The sequence below is a fragment of the Corvus cornix genome, chromosome 9 (genome assembly GCF_000738735.6).
Source record: "Corvus cornix cornix isolate S_Up_H32 chromosome 9, ASM73873v5, whole genome shotgun sequence".
NCBI lineage: Eukaryota > Metazoa > Chordata > Aves > Passeriformes > Corvidae > Corvus > Corvus cornix.
In genome coordinates, this window is record NC_046339.1 from 19441502 (window position 1) to 19459838 (window position 18337).

The 18337-nt window shown below is 39.9% G+C and overlaps 1 protein-coding gene across 1 annotated transcript in view; it reads right to left on the minus strand.

Moving 5' to 3' along the window:
* Window positions 1–18337, minus strand: part of CLSTN2 (calsyntenin 2) — a 205799-nt gene that overhangs the window by 42564 nt on the left and 144898 nt on the right. The window contains exons 6-8 of the mRNA XM_010405415.4: window positions 13049–13234; window positions 7584–7832; window positions 6922–7043 (exon numbers count right to left, since the gene is read on the minus strand). Of these exons, the coding sequence (XP_010403717.2) occupies window positions 6922–7043; window positions 7584–7832; window positions 13049–13234 (557 nt within the window). The remainder of the gene's footprint in view (window positions 1–6921; window positions 7044–7583; window positions 7833–13048; window positions 13235–18337) is intronic.

An 18337-nucleotide genomic window follows, 5' to 3' on the forward strand; every position in this document is an offset into this window, starting at 1 on the left:
ACGGCTACTTTCACATGACAAATGACTGATACAAGTTTTATTAAACCACTAGCAGCCATAATAATATATTTTTAGAATATTAGACATTACTTAGAGAATAATAGGTAAAGCTGGAAGGAAATTTAAGGGGATATATAAAGTGTATCTCTGTGCCAAGGTTGTGCATGTACCCCCACTACAATTTCAATAATAAATATAAGAAAATAAAATGTACTGGGTAAAGTATAGAAAGGGAAGATTAGGAGATCAAGTTCTTATTTGGTGCAAGTAAACAACTGCATTAGAAAATGCAGCTTTCAAATAAGAATCATTCTATTTAAGGTACATTCACTTGTGGCAGTGACACAGGACACTTCACTGCAGTGGCAGGAAGAGTTTGCAAACTGATTTGCATGCAAGCTGTGAGCTGCTTTTGTAGCCTTGAAACTCATAATGTGTAATACTGATTTTCACAATGGGTATCAAAAATATGGATGGCTTAATTACAACTTTAAATAATGAAATTGCTTAATCATGCTGACAGATAAAGCACCTGAAAAGCCTGATCATGTAGTGTAGCTGCAGCATGTCTTTGTGCTGTCATGCTGTAACTTCCAGGTGTCTTAGTAAATTAGATCAGTAGTTCATTCATGATGAAATAATTCTATTATAATCCACCTTTCTTGTTGCTAAATTGCATCAAGCAAATATGTCAGTTCAGTAACACTTGATGACTGCAGTTAGGCAGCAACCTGTGTTTAGTTTTTAACTGCAGAACTAGAAGACTGCTCGGTTTTGCATTTTTATATAATTTTTCGTCATGTGCTTGAACATATGCTTTTCTAGGCTTTGACATTGTCAAGAGACTACCCAGATGTTAAAGTAAATCAGTGGAAAAACACCACCATACTTTCTTCCTGAACTGCAGACGTCCAGAAACCCTGGCTCCAAGGCCAGAATAAACAGTTCATGCACATGGATAAATTATATTTATTAATAACACAACCTCTTTGTCTCCTAACCTACCATTGGAAGGATAAAGATGTCAGTCCTACCTTTAGGTGTTGTTTAGACAACACCTGAATGCTCCAAAGCCAACCTGCTTTTCTTGTAAGATAAACAACAGAGGGGACTCAGGAAATTGCCCAAGATCTTGAACATTTCCAAAACAGTTTGTGCGTGTGCTGTACAAATTCTGGTGGCATAAGTGATCAATCATACAGTGTAAAATAGAAATATTAGAAATAGCTGACAAATAAAGTAAATGTGACTGTTAACCTTCAAATCATACTTTGATTGGGATTTTGGGTTCTAGGCTTTAAATTTCCCGAGTTCCCAGAGTACTGTAGAACCAGGGCATTAACAGACACTTTAATCCAGCTTGTTTAGGTGTATTAATAACTCCATATCAAGATATTCTCTAAGAAATGAAATTATTTTGAGGGCCTTCCCACAGTATGCTTAAAGAAGGTTAGAGTTTTTATTATTTCATAGTGCTATAGACAGTTTTAAATCCCTCTTATTCTATGCAGAATTTCCTTCTTTTTCTTTTTCCTGCTTTGATTGAGAAATGGGTGTCTTAGGGGCTAAAGGGCTTGGTGTTTGCAACAGTTCTAACTTGCCTTGGGAATGATCGTAACCACATATGGGAAAAACAGTTGCCCATGTAAGACCCAAAGGACAACACATATTAGGGATCATTTAAGAAGGGTCAACCCAGCTCATTCAAAGTCTTTGGGAACAGCAGCTGATCATGAACAGGTGTGAAAATTCCATACCAGTGTAATAAAGCTGTAATAAAACAGGTCACAAAATTGCAAAATGTAGAGCAGAAATATGCAGAAAAATGTGCAAATAATTTCAAGCAAATGCAAATAGAGAAATTATAAAATACTGAGCTTGGTTGCTCCTTAAGGTCATCGAAGTTTTACGGGAGCACAGAGCAGTTACTGTGTTTCACACCAAGCTGTACTGCAGAAATCAGAAATGCACAAACCCACACCAGATTGTAGGGAATACTTCAGAGGTGGCCCAAGGGAACTTCTGTATGTCATAAAGCAAGTTCTGGACAGCCACCGTGATTGGTTTGTCAAGATTTTGTTATCAGTGATAGAGCAGTTGCATTAAAAACTTCTATTAAACAAGCTTCTTTCAGTTGGGATCTCAAAGAATATTTTTGGCATTTATCATCACTGGTGACTCATCCTTGTGCTACCAAAAACTGTTTTGAAGCAAGACACTGAATAAATATTTGTCAAAATAGCATTTAAAGATGGAAAGTGGCAATGAAGTGTATCAGAATAGACAGGGCTGTAATGGAAGGCACTTGAGGTGCCAGGGATGCTGCCAAGACTTTTTAAGTCCTGGAATTATTTCATCTCTGTTGCAGAATCAGTGAGATTCATTTATCATTTATCTCTTACTGGCTCTGTAGGAAAACACCTCACTGATTTCTTTCTGCAGTTTTATTAGAGATGTATGCACAACACAGTGCAGGCCTGCATACCAAATTCTAAACTAAGTGTTTAAGAGCATAAGAAACTCTTTTGAGCTTCAAGTAATAAACAACTAAACTCCACCATTAAAAAAAAAGTTAACTTCAAATAGAGCATCATGTTTAAAAGGATGGGACTGGCAAGCCTGAGGACTTTTACCTAGAGGAGAAATTTCACGCACAGAGATGATGGAAACTTGCAGCATCCTGTCTCTCTGTGTACCCTTAACCCTCTAGGACTGAGGTCATTGTGTACTTTCCGTAAGTATTCACTAGTTTTCTCTCTCTCTGAATCTCTCAAGAGGGAGGCCACTCACAGTTTTCATTACATGAAGGGTGCTCTTCTCAAAACTGAATGCACGCACATAACAATTCTAAACAATGTCTAAAAACCCAGCATAAAAGAACAACTTCCAAGCATAAATCCTGTTATTTAATGGAAATACCTAATTTAACCATAAAAAAAAGAGTCCAGATACCAAATCAATTTCACTTTACCCTCTAATCATGTAACATAAATTCCTTCAAAAGTCAGTTCCTGCTCTACCATGTCCTTGTGCAGTACCTTGTTTTAAAAAAGGAGCTGGGAGTGAAGTGCTTGACTGGCCACAACTGCTTTCTCCAGAGGGAAGCCCCTGGTGCGTGTGTGTGGCCAGTGAAGGGGTGAAATGCAAACCAAGGCCTTGCCTTGATCCTTCAGCAGTTCCAGTTCAGTGCCCACAAAGACAAAATGCACACTTAGATTTAGATGCACTACCTTTACCTCTAGTTCCTGTTAGAAAAGGAATTGTTTGGGGCTTTTCCACAAAGAAAAGCACTGCAGGTTAGTTGTGGATTATTCAAAGCAATTTATCTCATCTTAGTGAAGAAACAGTAACTTTCTGTGTATTTATCTGGTTTTGCTGACTTAGAATGACTCCAGATCATGCAGTGCATTCCCTGTTTTTAATGGGATCAATATCAATTTTGCCCATGGCGTGAAGACTGTTTGCAGAATGATAACATCCTGAAAATAATGTTGCGCTGTGAATAAAGTACATGAAAAAATTGTTCATCCCTGGCTCAGAGACCTTTTCCCTCTAAAAAAAGTGCTCCTATCCTATTGATTTAGGAGAAGGAAAAACACCTTTTGGCTTGACTGTCCTCATATTTGTGTGGCAAGTGTAATACCTGTGCTGGACAGAATGCAAAACACACTGTCCTATTTAATGTTATGTATTCCACTGCCACCAAAGGCTTGAATGCCATGGTTCATCATTCAAACTACAACTTTGGTTTGGTTTGCAGCTTTCTAAGAAAGTCAAAGACTATTCTTAAATGGCCCAAATACATATTTGGCTAACTAAATAATTCACTTAAAATCACACCTATGTTCCTATCCATTTGAGACAAATAGATGATGATTTAGTTGCGTTTTACTGTCTTTGGCAACAAAACTTCTTGTAATAGGGTTTAAAAAGTGTCTAATAGTTAAAGTATGAGAAAAGAAATGACAAAAAAGCTGACAAACACATGGTGATACTCAATTGAAACTTTTAAATGGGAAACTCAGAAAAAAGGTCATGATTCTGAAACAAAGGAAACACCTGGGCTTACAAGGAAATAAGTAAAAGGAAGGAACCTCCTCTACCTGGGCATCTATTGCAGTTTTTATTTCCCAGCATTACAAACTTGACACTGATTTTCTTTAACATTGCTCTTTTTATTCCTTTACTTCCAAATTACTGCTAATGGATTCTCTCACAACTAAGACACTTTGCAAAAGGATGAAAGTGGGGAAAATCCCAAACTATCTACATTTCTTTTTTTCCCATGTTCCTCATAAACAACAAGGATACCTTCAGTGTAGACTGTTACCCTTGATCATTAGCACCTTCTGCAGAGGACCTAGCAGGTCACTGGTAAAGGCACGTCTGCCCAGGGCTGTGGCACTCTCAGGTCATGGATCAGTACAGGAAGTTAAAAATTCACCTAGGAAAGGCCATTAATGTAACAAATAGGGCTAAATAAACTCAAAGCCATACTGGAAATAAATCCTTAGGTTTATGAACTGACTTAAAGACACAAATCTTCCCAGAGCTAACTTGGCAGACACGGTCATGTGGAGGTTCCAGACACTTCTTACGCAAGGCTGTTACAGTGCCAAGAGGCTTCAGATGCACTCAGGTGCAGCTGTATAAAATGTTCTGTGAATCCCTGTATCCAGAAAAGGATGGAGCCTGCAGCTGTGTGCCATACTCACCCACCACAGAAATGAGATCTAGAAAATTCAATTAGACCTGGAATGACAATAAGCTCACATTCCTGGTCAGTGACTTGAAAGAATGAGGAGTCTTGTGGAGTAGATAGAGCCCAGAGCAGCTGGTATCATAAATTTTACTGTTCCACAGTGAGAATGATAAATGATTTCACCAGTTCAAGCTTCACCCTCTTCCAAGGTCACTGGATTCCTCTCAGCAAAAACAATCTCTGCATTGTTGCACTCATAAAGTGAGCTCAGCAATAAAGTGCTCTGCCACATTTTACGCTGCTCTGGCTGTGCTTGGGACCAAGCCCTGGAGGGTCTTGCAGAGTCATCTCTGCACTGTCCTGTCTGCAGAGTCCTGTCCCACAGTGCAGATGGGGGCACACGGACAGCAGCTGGGCACAGCTCACTTCCCAGGCTTTTCTTAACATAACAAAAACAAGAAAGCAGAGAGTATGCCACTACAGAATGAACTCTCTGGAGGTGAGATTTCCAGAGGTACTTCAGTGTCTAAATATGCAAATAATCAACTTAATCTTCTCTTGAAAGTCTAGCCCAGGTTCTTTTCATATTGAGTAGGATCCTAATTTGTTTTATGATGTGGTTTTAAAATATCCTGTGCTTTCTAAGGTGGACTACTCTGGGTATACAGTTAGAAGAAGGCATCATTTTACTACATTATAGTGAAAATTTCTCACTGCCTTGTCTTCAAAACCATGCAAGTTCCTTCCCAGCCATTATTCACATATATTTTATTTTCAGTTTCTTTTAATTTACTCTACCATATAGGCCAGATGGAGCATGAAGAAGAGATAAAGCAGCAATTTTTATGAGGTCCCTTCATGACAAAACTTACAACAGTATCACCATGACAATATAAATTTATCTTCATGGAAGTCTGGGCACACAACCCATAACAAACTTTATTTATACTTTAATCTTACTTTCTTTTTCAGCTATAAACAACAGCTGAAAATATACTGTGGAAATCAATTGACAGCAGCCGAATGAAAGGAAATTAATCAAGTAACCTAAAAAAAATATTTTCTGTCTCTGGTTTCCATCATGTAGGAGTTTTCAGTAGTAGTTAGGAAGGTTTATGGCCAAGTTACAAGAGTTACACACACAAATTTCTTTTATTGAGAGGACACTGGCTCTTCTCTTATTGTAAGGACACAGAAGCTGGCTGCACTCAATTTTCAAAATTGAAATACTTCCCACAAACTTTGCATTATCATTAATTTAGATGCTTACTACAAAGTTAGAAATACAAATACATCTTCAGCATTCAGAACAGCCTTATCTGAGGTGATGTCAGTTACTCTTGACTAGCAATCTTCAATATGATTTAATTTAAATTTGTTTTAGACACTGTAAGATTTCATATCAAGTACAGCAGAAACTGATTCCAGACTGGTTAACGTGCATGCAAAGCAAGTGCTATGATCACCACAGGCTTTCATCTGATAAACACGATGGAGATCTCATTTTTATATGCATTTAGAAGGTGAATTAGAAAAGTAAACATCCTATAGCTCATCTTCAATAGCATAGTTTGGACTCAAAGATAAGAAGAAACTTGCTTTGAAAAAACAGTACTTTGCTGAAGTCTGTCTTCTTTCATCCAAATGATCCTTATCCTGCCTAGAATTAATAAATCTATGAAAGGCGACTCTTATCTCTTTAATAATAATTTTCTCGCAATATACTCTTAATAATAAGGAGAAATTACATACAGCACAGCAGATGAAAGAAAAGGTCTGCAGATTGGATTTACAATATAATAGAAGAGCCCTTCTGTGTCAGCATACTCTTTACTGAAAAGGTTTCCATCACTTCCATTGTGCTGATAAAGCAGATTTTTTAAAAATGGTAAATGGAAAACTTTTAGGGAGCCATATGCAATGTCACGTCTCCCTCCACTGCCAAAGGATATAAACCTCTACTTACCGTTTAAAGTGGCTCAATTAAAAAAAAAAAACTCCTGCATAAAATGACTCAACAAAGTTAACTCATTTCTCTCTTTTTATGTGGACCCTAATTAGAGTTAGAACAGCTGGAAGTTGCAGTGAAAGTGCAGAAGACTCCAGACAGACCCCGGACAGACTTCAGAACAGTTGCTCTGGGATCTGGGTCGTTCCCTGTGCTCTCTAAAGGGGATGAGGACGAGGGAGGGTCCTGGATAAGAGGAAGCAGAGAGTACCTGGTCCAATTTCCAGTGGAACTCGGCGGGGCGGAAGGTGTCGGCCTGGTCGAAGTCCTTGCGCAGCAGGAACACGAGCCGGCAGTTGTGCACGTACAGCGCGTAGTGGTGCCGGTTCATCTCTGCGGGGAGGGACACACCCAGCTCAGCCACCCCACACACAGCAGCACTTCTGGCTGTGTCTGGAAGTCTCATACACAGACAACACCCAGCCAAATAAGAGAAACCCCAAAGAACTGAGTCTTCTCATGGATCATTATGGTTCTTGCCGGGAGCATCTTCTTGAATTATGCCGTATCAGCTTTGTTTATGGAATCATCCTATCCCAGCTAATAAATCAAATCCAAATGCATATTTCATATAACTAGTTTCAGTGAAGAATTAGAACTGTTTCTCCCAGTCTAAATAATGAAAAAAATTAAACATAATTTCATTATTTTATTAATTAATTTCTGTGAAATCGCTCTAGCTATGTTATCCCAGCTGTGTTTGAAATTTAGGCAGTCATCAGTCCCCTCAATAAGCTCTCAAGTCAGCAATGTTTAGAGTGGCACCATCTGAGATTAGTTTTTTCTCAGACCAAACAAAATGAGGAGAGATGGCAACACTCTACCGCTGTTGATATTCCCTTTGCATAACATCTTTTCCATACACAGACTCACCTGTCTTGTCAGAGTTGCAGAGAATAGTCTCCTTCTCAGCTCTTAACCCAGGACTAGGTCCATGTTTCATCCACAGAGTGATGGTGAATTGATCAGTTAAATTTTTCGGGACTATTCCATCTGGGATTTTGGCTCCTTGCTTTCCATCAAATTTAAAAATGATGTCATTGCTATCCATGAGCAGCCCAGCTGTCCAGTTGGTTGTTGTACTGGGAGATGGTAATAGGTCAATGGCACCTGAGGAAGCTCCTGCAAATCACATATCATGAATAACACGATGAGAGACCAATGAAAAAGCTGTGAAGATTATATTAATATAAGCCAGGGTTCTGATTCACACTCTTTAGACTATTTTACTACGCAAGTGGCCCTACCAGCCTCAAAGCCAAATCACTGAAATGTTATAAAATACCAACCATCGTAAACCAGAAAGAGTTTTCTAGATTAAATGTAGTGCACAGGAAACTATAAAAAATAACGTAAAGTTACCTTTCTCAGAAATGTTCATTATTTTCTGAAATTCATTAATGACATTTCTTCAGCTGTTTCAAGATCTGCTAAGAGTCAAAACAAATTTTCTGCATTTATCTTCCCTCCCTGACAGCATGAAGATAGGTGGGGATGACGTGCGATAAAATACAGCATGGTGGGGATGAGTGCAGGACAGGCCACACAGTGTCCAGCAGACAGACACGGATATCCACAATAACTCTGGTAGGAATGTCAATTCACAGGGGGGATTCACCCTGACCAGGTAATATCATTTCAGTGCTGGTTTCTGGTACATATTTGATGGTTGTAACTCCACGTGTTCTTTAATGATAGACCGAGATGGAAAACACCGTGGTGCCAAGGTCTGATAAAATAGCACAGTTCTTCACGGCTCTATGTTTCCTTACAGCTTAACAGCTGCCAGGCACTATTAAAAACATGTAAGGAGCTACCCAGAGCATTTACCTACTGGTGAAAGACAGCATTTAGCATTAAGGAAATACAATTCCAAGAATCTTTGTGTTCCTGTTGCTGCTTTGCCAAGTAACAATATTGTGAGCAAACCGTGACAGCATAAAAAATCCCCTGCTAAGATATTCTGCCTTCACCATCCAAGAAGAGATAAAAGATCCCAAATCTCTGCAGGTATGCAGAATTTTAAACCAAGAGTGTGTAGAATTGTATCATATGGACTTTAAACAAAAAGTATTATAGTAATGATTTGGAAACATTCACATTATTCTGTAACTGAATGTCTTGGATTCTCCTCTAAAATTTATTACTGTAAAATGAGGCTATTTTGAAGTGATATTTTAAATACCAAACCTAACACCTACAGGTTTATAGTTTGAGCACAGAGACAAAGTTTATTTATTTTACAAACTGTAAATTCTGAATAATACACGACACTGCATTGCTTAATACAGAGATGTTACCAACAGGAATACATCAAACTCAATTTATCCCGATGGCACAATTTGGGATCAACTTTTTTTTCTTCTTTAACTCAATCACTAAAAATAAAATTATTTGCACAGGACACAAGCAAAATCATTATTTTCTCACTCATTTTCCTTCTGAACTAATTTTTATATTCAGTTTTTTAAATTTCCAGAAGGAACAGAAATACCTTGTACCACGGTTTATATCAAAGAAAATACATTTTTAAATGGGCACATGGTTGTATTAGTTAAATTATGAGCTCAGAGAAGCTTCACCCCTCACTATCTACTCTGGCCACAAACATTTGGAAATATCTATTTTTTCTATTAGAATTAATCCAAGGATACACTCCAAAATGCAATTTTCTCATGGTCAGAGTATCACAGAATGGTTTGGGGTGGAAGGGTCCTCAAGGATCAGTCAGTTCCAATGCTCCTGCCATACGTGGGGCACCTTCAAGCCCCATCCAGCCTGGCCTCAAACACTTCCATATTGCTAGTTAAACTCAGCAGAGTGCTCAGGTAAATTACCTTATTTACCCAGCTTAAGGTCAGGCTTGTGCAAGAGCATTTGTATAACCAGCACCAAGCTCAACAGGTTCCACTTTATCTGCCCATATTTGTATGGAGATTTATGGCTAAGTTTGGAATCTCATCCTGTTAGTGTGTTTTAATCCTGCCCTGAGAAAAACCATTGGATTATGTGCTTGGGAGACTTGGCTGGACCAAATCATGCTTTTTCTATCCTAATAAATCCAGCCAGAGTCCCAGGCTGCTCAGCTGTGTACAGAGACAGACCTGGAACAATGCAAACAGGATCTGTCTGGAGGTGTTCCCAGAACAGCCTTATCATTGCATCAGTGCTCTTCCAAAATGTAGTGCCTGATGCCCTTTTCTCCCAAAAATGCTTCCAGAACAATGCAGGAACTGCTGCATGAAGCTCAGTTTTGGGCTGAGATCCCTGAGGCACCTCTTGCATATAAAAGTGTTTATTTTCACAAGTGATTTATGCAGTTGGCCCCACCTCCTCTCCCAATCCTGCACATTTGGGCTCCAAACTTTGTGCCAGGATAAGCACACAGTGATGCTGCTTGCTGAGGGACCAGACTGCTGTCTTAGCTGGAACCAAATCATCCAAATAACACCCAGCCCTAATTGTACTTCTTGATCAGATCAGCAACTTTCTTTGAGCTTCTTGCAATGCTGCACCACCCAGGATAACAGAGAGAGGGCAGGATCTTAGCTGGAGCAGGGCCTTGAGTCTGATACTCAGTGTTGCCCTGACTCAGTTTCCCATTTGCCACATATGAGAATTAGCAATCCCATTATTTTCTGTTTTACCTACATTTAGAGGGAAAGGAGACAGCACCAGAGCCATCTTTCCACTATATTTTAGGCTCCTTAACCTATATTTCTTTTAGCGTGGTTTATTCTATGTTTTTGTAGTCCAAATGGCATCTTTCAGACAGTCTGTACTTTTTATTATTGTCATGTGACAAGGTGAAAGAATGCTTACTAAAATGCTTTGAGGCACAACACTAATAATTCCTTGACTTTAAAATGACTCAAGTGCAATTTAATCATTTAAGCCGCCCACCTTGACCGTCCAAGGGAGTGCCGATCTCTGGGTTAAGAAAAGCAAACTTAAACTTTCTGTCATATAAAAAATGAATTTTAATTCACCCTCCTTAGCATCTGCCTTCTCCAGATTTCCAACAGATAAATGAAGAAATGAGCACAGGATTTATAAATGGGATCTTTAATTACACACAGAGAGCCTTGCATTCTACATGGTGCAGAGCTGTCTGTGAGTGCTCAGTTCTGCACTCTCTGCAACCACACAGTGCTTCACTGGACAAAAAATTCAGGGTTTTCTTCCTTTTCAAAGGATATTATCATCCAGCCATTAATTACAATAAGGTAATTTCTGGGAGAAAACTGATTTCCAGAAATAATTTAACCTGCTTTCATAAGAGTTCCCTCTACATTAAGGATGGTAATAAATACTAAATAGCAAAGTACAGGCCAGGCTAAAAGCAATTCTCATGTAAAGCACATTGTCACTTACAACCCTTTTATCAAAGTCCTGTTACAAGTTTCTACTATGTCTGCTCTCTATGAAGATACAGAAAACTTGGACAAAAAAACCAAATTCTTTCCGCAGTGAGAATTTTCCCCCTATTTACATACACCCTTACACTCCTATCTATTTTCTCGAGTGCTTTGCATTCTGTTCCTTCACAGATGTGCTGAGCAAAAGCTGAAGTTCAGCAGTGACATCTGTCCACCGCCCAGAGCTGCCTGCAGCCACCACAATGGCCCTGACAGACCTGAGAAACTCTTGTAATTCTCTTTTCTACTCAAGTGTCAGCAGGTGAGGCAGTCAAGCCACACTCTGCAAACTGAACCCCTTAGAGTTTGCACAACCTTCCTCAACTGAGGAATTTTATACCAGCTGAAGGTAACTCCTTTCAGCCCTACACTTTGAAATGATAATGTTGGATACAGCTGCTACCAGTGTTTGATTTCAAGGTAATAATTTCGTGGTTTAGGTCTTGTTTGTAGTGATCTGCACTAAGTGACTGTGCCATTTGGAGTTCAGGTCTGTAACAGCACAACGCAATGTTCTTTTGGCTGCCAGTGCAGGTTCTTAGAGGAGGCAAAAGTATTTAACTCTGGCTATAACATATTTATTTTTATTAAAATTCTAGTACTTTATGAAATCAAGCCTTGCTCAGCCTCTCAGATTTAATGTCATTAACACGATTAAGATGCATATTGGGGCAGATGGGTTTTCATCTACTCTTCTAGAGCCCAGGCAGTTGGATAAAGACACACAAAGTCATGATTGTTTCTGCGATCTTAACTAAGCAATTTGCAAGTTGAAAACATTCAGATTTTATGACAATGCTACTACTCCCACTCGCCTTTACCTCCCTTTCTCCATCTCCACTGATAACTGATAATTTAAACTGCCAACTATTTTCCCCTGGAGACTGCTTCTCCATTTTTAATAATTTAGTAACACTGGCTGAAATTTTTCATTTACAAAAGTTACTTCTTAAAGGTTAGTGTATTGATCTTAATGTATCTGCAGCACTACTGTGTGGTTATCAGAGCAAAGGTAAGCCCTACACCAGAGCACCCCAAACCAAAATCCATGCATTTAAATGGGAAAAAAATTACACACTTGCTACTGTAGCTGAGACAGGGGCCAGGCAAAGAGACATTTTGGAGAAGATAGAATCAATGTCCATACCATCAAGGCTTCAGAGGAGGACTCTAAAGACAGGATATTAGAGGAGCAGGACAGATAGCTGATCTCAAAAGATAAAGGCGTTATTGTGTGGCCATTGCTTTGCCAGATACAGAATCTTGACGTCTCAAAAAAATGCAGCAGTATCTTCAAGTATTTAATCTGCCTTTCCAAATTGATTTGTGCCTTTTACACCAAGTTATCAAAAAGCACAAAAAGGGAGGAAAATAATTAGGAAATGTTTCTTCATGAGGTCAGCGCTTATCTGAAATTCATGTTTCTTAAATATTTTTGCTCAAATGATTTCCCAAAATACTCTTCCACTTTTTGGTTGTTTGTCCTCTGGCACAGCACTGAGCAGCAAAACAGAAAGCTGAGTCAGGAGGACAAACACAACAGGGAGATTCCCTTCAAATCCTATGGTATTCCTGTGATGGCAAATCTACACTGGAAATCTCACTACACTGTCACACCAGTATTTGTAGCAGAGGGAAGAAAGAAGCAGAAAGATGTGGAATGAGGAAGAAGGAAAAATAGGGAAGGGAACAAGATCAGGAGAGAAAAAAAATAAAGGAAGGCAGGGAGAAAGTATGAAATAGAGAAAAAAAATGGAAAAGAAGAATGAAGCAGCTGTCAAATACCACCACTCTCTCCATTTTCATTGCTACAATCCAAGGTGAATCATCTGAGCTAAATCCAAGTGCTGAATGCTGGAACTGGAACTTTGTCTGGAAAAAAACCCCCATTATTATGTCAACTGAAAACCATATTCATACCACATAATTTCTGCAGAGACTTTTCTGAGTAGGTTTCACGATCACACCCCTTTCCAATGTAATTGGTCTGCAGTTCAATGGTGGTGTGGATTGAGGACACTGGTCCATCACACGTTTCTAGATGGATGCTGGGAAACAAGGGTATGCTGCCAGAGCCAGGCCTGTATTCAATCCGTTTGTTCCAGTCTGGAAAAAGAAACAAATAAAAACAACAAGATCCAATAGTGAGTAAAAAAAGGGAAGGGAGTTATATAATTTTAAATGACATACTGTTCTCAAAGGTCACTGTCTAAGGCAAAAATAAGAGTTCCTGAAGTTGGTAGCAATAAGCTACTGTCCTAAAAAAATTGGATTTTGGCCCTGTTTTTCTAAGAGAGTCAGGCTCAACTAAGTAACACTGCTGCTGGTTGAGTCACACAAGCATGGGCTACACACATCTCCTGACAAGAAGTGCTAATTGGTGTCAGTCTGGAGCTCCGGTGTCCATGTTCCCGTGACAGACTACAAGCCAGCTCTACACGGAGGAGGTGTCTGCTGTACCCAATTTGGTCAGATTTCACAGTGTTGTGGTAAGAACAAATACCTCCAAGAACCAGGCTACACACGTCAGTCTAATGTAACACCTCTGTAGTGCCACTTGTCTTTGAACATCTTCCTAATTTTGTGAAGCATTAATGACAGGAAGTTCCAGCTGAAAGGACGACTTGTGCTTCCAGCCAGATCTGACTAATCCGTGCTTATGCAGACGCCTCACAGCCCACAGCATTTAAACAATCCCCTGCCTTAGGCAGCCACCTGTTTGTGCCACACATACCCCTGTGCTGCTCAACTGAAGCATTTAATGTTTGAAATCCAATTAATTATGGTGTTTGCAACACGCTTCAGAGAAAACCCAAACAAGCAGCAGTAATTACAAACGTGTATTTTAGCTGTCTTTACAGCTCGTGTTTTCATCGAGTCACAGAATGGCTGGAGTTGCAAGGGATCCTCAAAGCTCTCTTAGTCCATCCCCCTGCCACGGGCAGGGACACCTTCCACTAAACCAGGTTGCTCAAAGTCCCATCCAGTCTGATCTCAGACAGCTTGAGGGATGGGGCATCCACAGCTTCTCTGGGCAACCTGTGCTGTGCCTCAGCATCCTTCTAGGAAAAAAAAAATTCTTTCTTATATCTGATCTAAATCCAACATAAAGCTGTTGCCTCTTGTCCTGTCACTACAGATCTCAGTAAAATGTTTTTGTCTTGCTTATAAGCCCCCTTTAAGCACTAAAGAAAGGCCTCAGCAAAATCTCCCTGAAACCTTCTCCACACTGAACAACCCCAACTCTCTGTCTGATCTTAAATGAGAGATGCTCCAGCCTTCTGGCCATGTTTATGGCCCTTCCCCTCATTGCTCTAACAAGTTCAAATCTTTCTAGGTAAAAGAAGACTTCATAAATGGAAAAGTTCTAGGTCCTAGCAGTCAACAAAATCTCTGGAAGCAAATGGACAGAGACATTCTTTCTAAATATCAGTGGAAGGAAAACTAAGAGTAGATACAAATATAAATATGGTTTTAGTAGGTGAAGGAGCTTGGTGTTTTCCAGTAGATCTCATTTTCAGAAAGCTTGAAAAATGGTGCTCTCTCCCACTGTCTTAAACTGTATTAAACATTTACAAAAAAATCGGAACGTCCAATGTGAACACTCTGAAGTGTAAGGCAGTCATCAGTCCAGAGTCCTGGCAAAGATGCTACAATCACTGGTCTGCATTTCAAAATTCTCAGATCTTCTTCCTGACATAACCCAACTGGTAATCGTGCAGCATTTTGTTATCAAGAGGAAGATGAGACTTTCTGGAACATTCTGAAAGTATGCTTAGCATCTTTTTTTACTAAAATCTTTAGGACTTGTACGTCGTGACTAAGACAACCATGAGTACATGACTGCCTGTGCACACATAACTGAGTTGCTATTTCAGTTGTAATTTTCAGGTAATTCACGCCATTTGTTCCATATTAAGTTAGATTTGATCTACAGTATTGCATATTTCTCTGCAATTGTCAGCTTAAACAGTTCCATTAGAATTTCAAGTATCATATATGGGACAGCATTACAATAATAGGTTTCTGTTCCCTCTCCATTGCAGAAATTTGAGGTTAACACATTTCCAATAGAACAACAGCAGCAAATTCTTCCAAAGTACTTCACGTAAAAATAAAATAGTTTTATAAAAACTAGTAATATATGAATTACTGATGTTTATCATCTCTTATTCACCAGTTCAGGCATTATATTCCTCTACCCAAAAGGGGAAAAAATTAAGTCTTATATATATATATCTGAAGACTTTCTGATATTTCAGCAGCTTTCAGCCACATTTTCACTTCTCAGTTATACCAAATGAACCAGCACTTATACAAAATATTCATTAGTGGATGAGAGATGTGACTAAATTACAAACTACAAGGTATCTGCAGCTGCACGCTCACCTCCAGCTCTACGAGGAATGTCCTACAAAACCCACACCATATAAAATGCCACTGTTCACTAGGAAGAATAATGGGAGCCCCCTGTTTCTGCCACAAGAACTGGAAGAGGTATTTTGTTTCACAGTATTACCTTTCAGCTTAGCAGAAGTGGGAATTTGTACCCAGAGATCATAAACCCTGCACCCCCCTAAATCACTCACATTAATCTCAGCCCTAAATCGTAAAACATCAACTAGACTTGAACCAGTGTTTTTGTACTTTGGTCCACTGCACCATCACAGACCAATCCTCATCCTACCACCACTGCCTTCACTGACTTAGTGCAGATTTAGGAATTCCTCCAAGATGTCCCTCTCCATGCCAGAGGCATTCCCAGGCAGGCGTGAGGCAATACTGGAGTAGGTTACAATCCTATGATGACAGAACAGTCCCTAAAGGCAGCGACAGCTCTGATAAGAAACAACTGGCTTATTTCTATAGTACCTGCCCCCCAAGCACTTCAGCATCCCAGAGCTGTGCTGAGGCCAGCACCCTCTGGATCTCACCACCAGTACAGGCAGCAACACTGGGAAGTGCACAGAGTTGGAAAAAGCAACAATAAGTGGTAGTCACAGCGTGAAGAAATTATTGTGAGAGTAACCCAAGTCTTCAAATTAATTTTGAATGGGATGAATATCATTATTTTGCTTTCTCCCAGAATAACATCCCATATTGGACTTCCTCAAAAGATCAGCACCTTCCTTCAGGAATGTGATGGCACTTTTTCATTTCCTCTGAATGTGACTCAGAAGAAAAGTCTTATGTAACCTGAGTCTGCAAAAGCCTCTGAATTTAAATATTTTCCATATTTGTTTAGATATATAATCCCACCTGAACTGGCAGGTTGCACTTAGATTAGCTAAACCCAACCAACACAGCTCCTCCTTTGACACAAACCTGACACAAGTCCTGCTACAGCACCACGTTACACTGCAAACTTAGGAAAGTAAACACTGTCAGGGTAGAAGACTAATCCCAGGGGGAAAGTCTGGATAAAACTAGCATTGTTTAGTCCTGCAGCCTCTGTTTGGATTTTATAATTCAACGGGCTTTTGCTTGTCGTTTGTGGCATAAAGCTACTCCAGACATTGCAAAACAGCCCTAGCTGGGTTATCCCTACAATACAACACTAGAGTGCAAATATCACCATATCAAGCTTGTGGTTCAGATTTCATCAATTATAAAGCAGCTATGTAAACCTGGATCTTGGTTTCTGAGACCCTCAAACTATCACAAGATCAAAATGGATCAAACTTCAGTAACAGTTTGAGCCTTTAAAAGTGAATCCCAATGCACTAAACAAATTTTCCTTTTAACAGCAGGATAATGTAAAGACTTTCCTTGATCTCTAAACTTAAGGGTTTCTGTACTGTCTTTGAGATCCATGTTTTATACTTTAATTAATTTCTAATGCTAGATAACACTAACAAGGATTTAATCTGATTTTTTCCCTTGAAAGAGATCATGCAGAGAAGGTATGATCTGATTCATGTCTCCTACATGTGTGTGGCCGTAAACTTTGATTCCATCTCATGGTTAAAAACAACAGCAATGTAATTAAAGATAATCGTAACACAATGAAATGCAAAACTTCTCTCCTGTTGCACTGAAGATGTGCATCTTGGCAGCTAAATGCAAGATAAAATTTATGTGGTGCTGTTAGTGAGCCTCTGCAGCATCCCTACGTAATTGCTGGAACGGAAGGTTCCCAGAGCAGTGTAATTGGTATCTCTTCTGTTTCCTCTGCAGCATCCTCACATCTGTGCTGTTTATGTAGGCTGGAGACTTGGCCAAAGGTTACTCTGGTGCCTTTTTTATGTGAAATAAGATGAGTGACTTGTTAAGGAAATGAGAATCAGGTCTGACTCAGTTACAGGGTTTCCACAGCGAAGAGAAAACTCAAACTAATGTCCAAAGCTCTGCTACGATACCATGGTTTGCTAAGAGATTGGAGTGTGTATCTCAAAGCATAAACAAACATTCATATACTCCTTTTCCTTCTGCAGCATGTTGGTAGTTTTAAAAAGACAAACAAAAAGGAGACAAAAATTTGTGCTCAGTACAGGACAGTGGAAGGGCTGCTGCTCCAGGAGCTGGTGAACCCTAATGGAATAACTGTTGTGCCTGACCTACTGACACTGAATATTCCATCAAGTGATAAAGTTCCCAGCTCTAATGGTGCCTAATTATGTGAAATAAACATATAAGAATCTTAAAACCATGAAACAACAGCACAGTTAAGCTACTGTTTGTTGTGAGATTACATTTCAATAATGTATTTCCCACAGTGTCAGAGCCCCAAGGGCACCAATAAGCCCTAATGAACCTCCAGAAGCTTCACCTGGGGCCTCCATCTGCCCCCACGGGCCTGGAGCTCTGTTTAAGCTCAGCCCCATCAGGCTGGGCTGCAGGTGCTGGTCTGGCTCAGCCACAGGTTTCCTTGATCCAGGAGCCAGCCCAGTGACTTGCTGCTCTGGCCTGACAGAGCCTCATCACTGTGGAGCTGCCCAGTGACCTGACCCCAACCCTCATCCATGGATCCACTTCCTGGGACCTCCTCACCATGAGGGGTGATCTGGCATCTTGGCTGAGCCTGGCCCCCTTCTCTGGGTCTGCCCTGCTCCCCTCAGCAGGGTGAGGGGTTGGCCCTGGGTGATGAAGGCTCTGCCAGCTCTGTTACTACAACTGGCTCTTTGCTTGCTTTCCTCCAGGAAATAACTTTGTTGCCAGGTTTGGGTTGGTCACAGACTTCTAATGTCTCTACTGGAGAGTCTGCAAAGT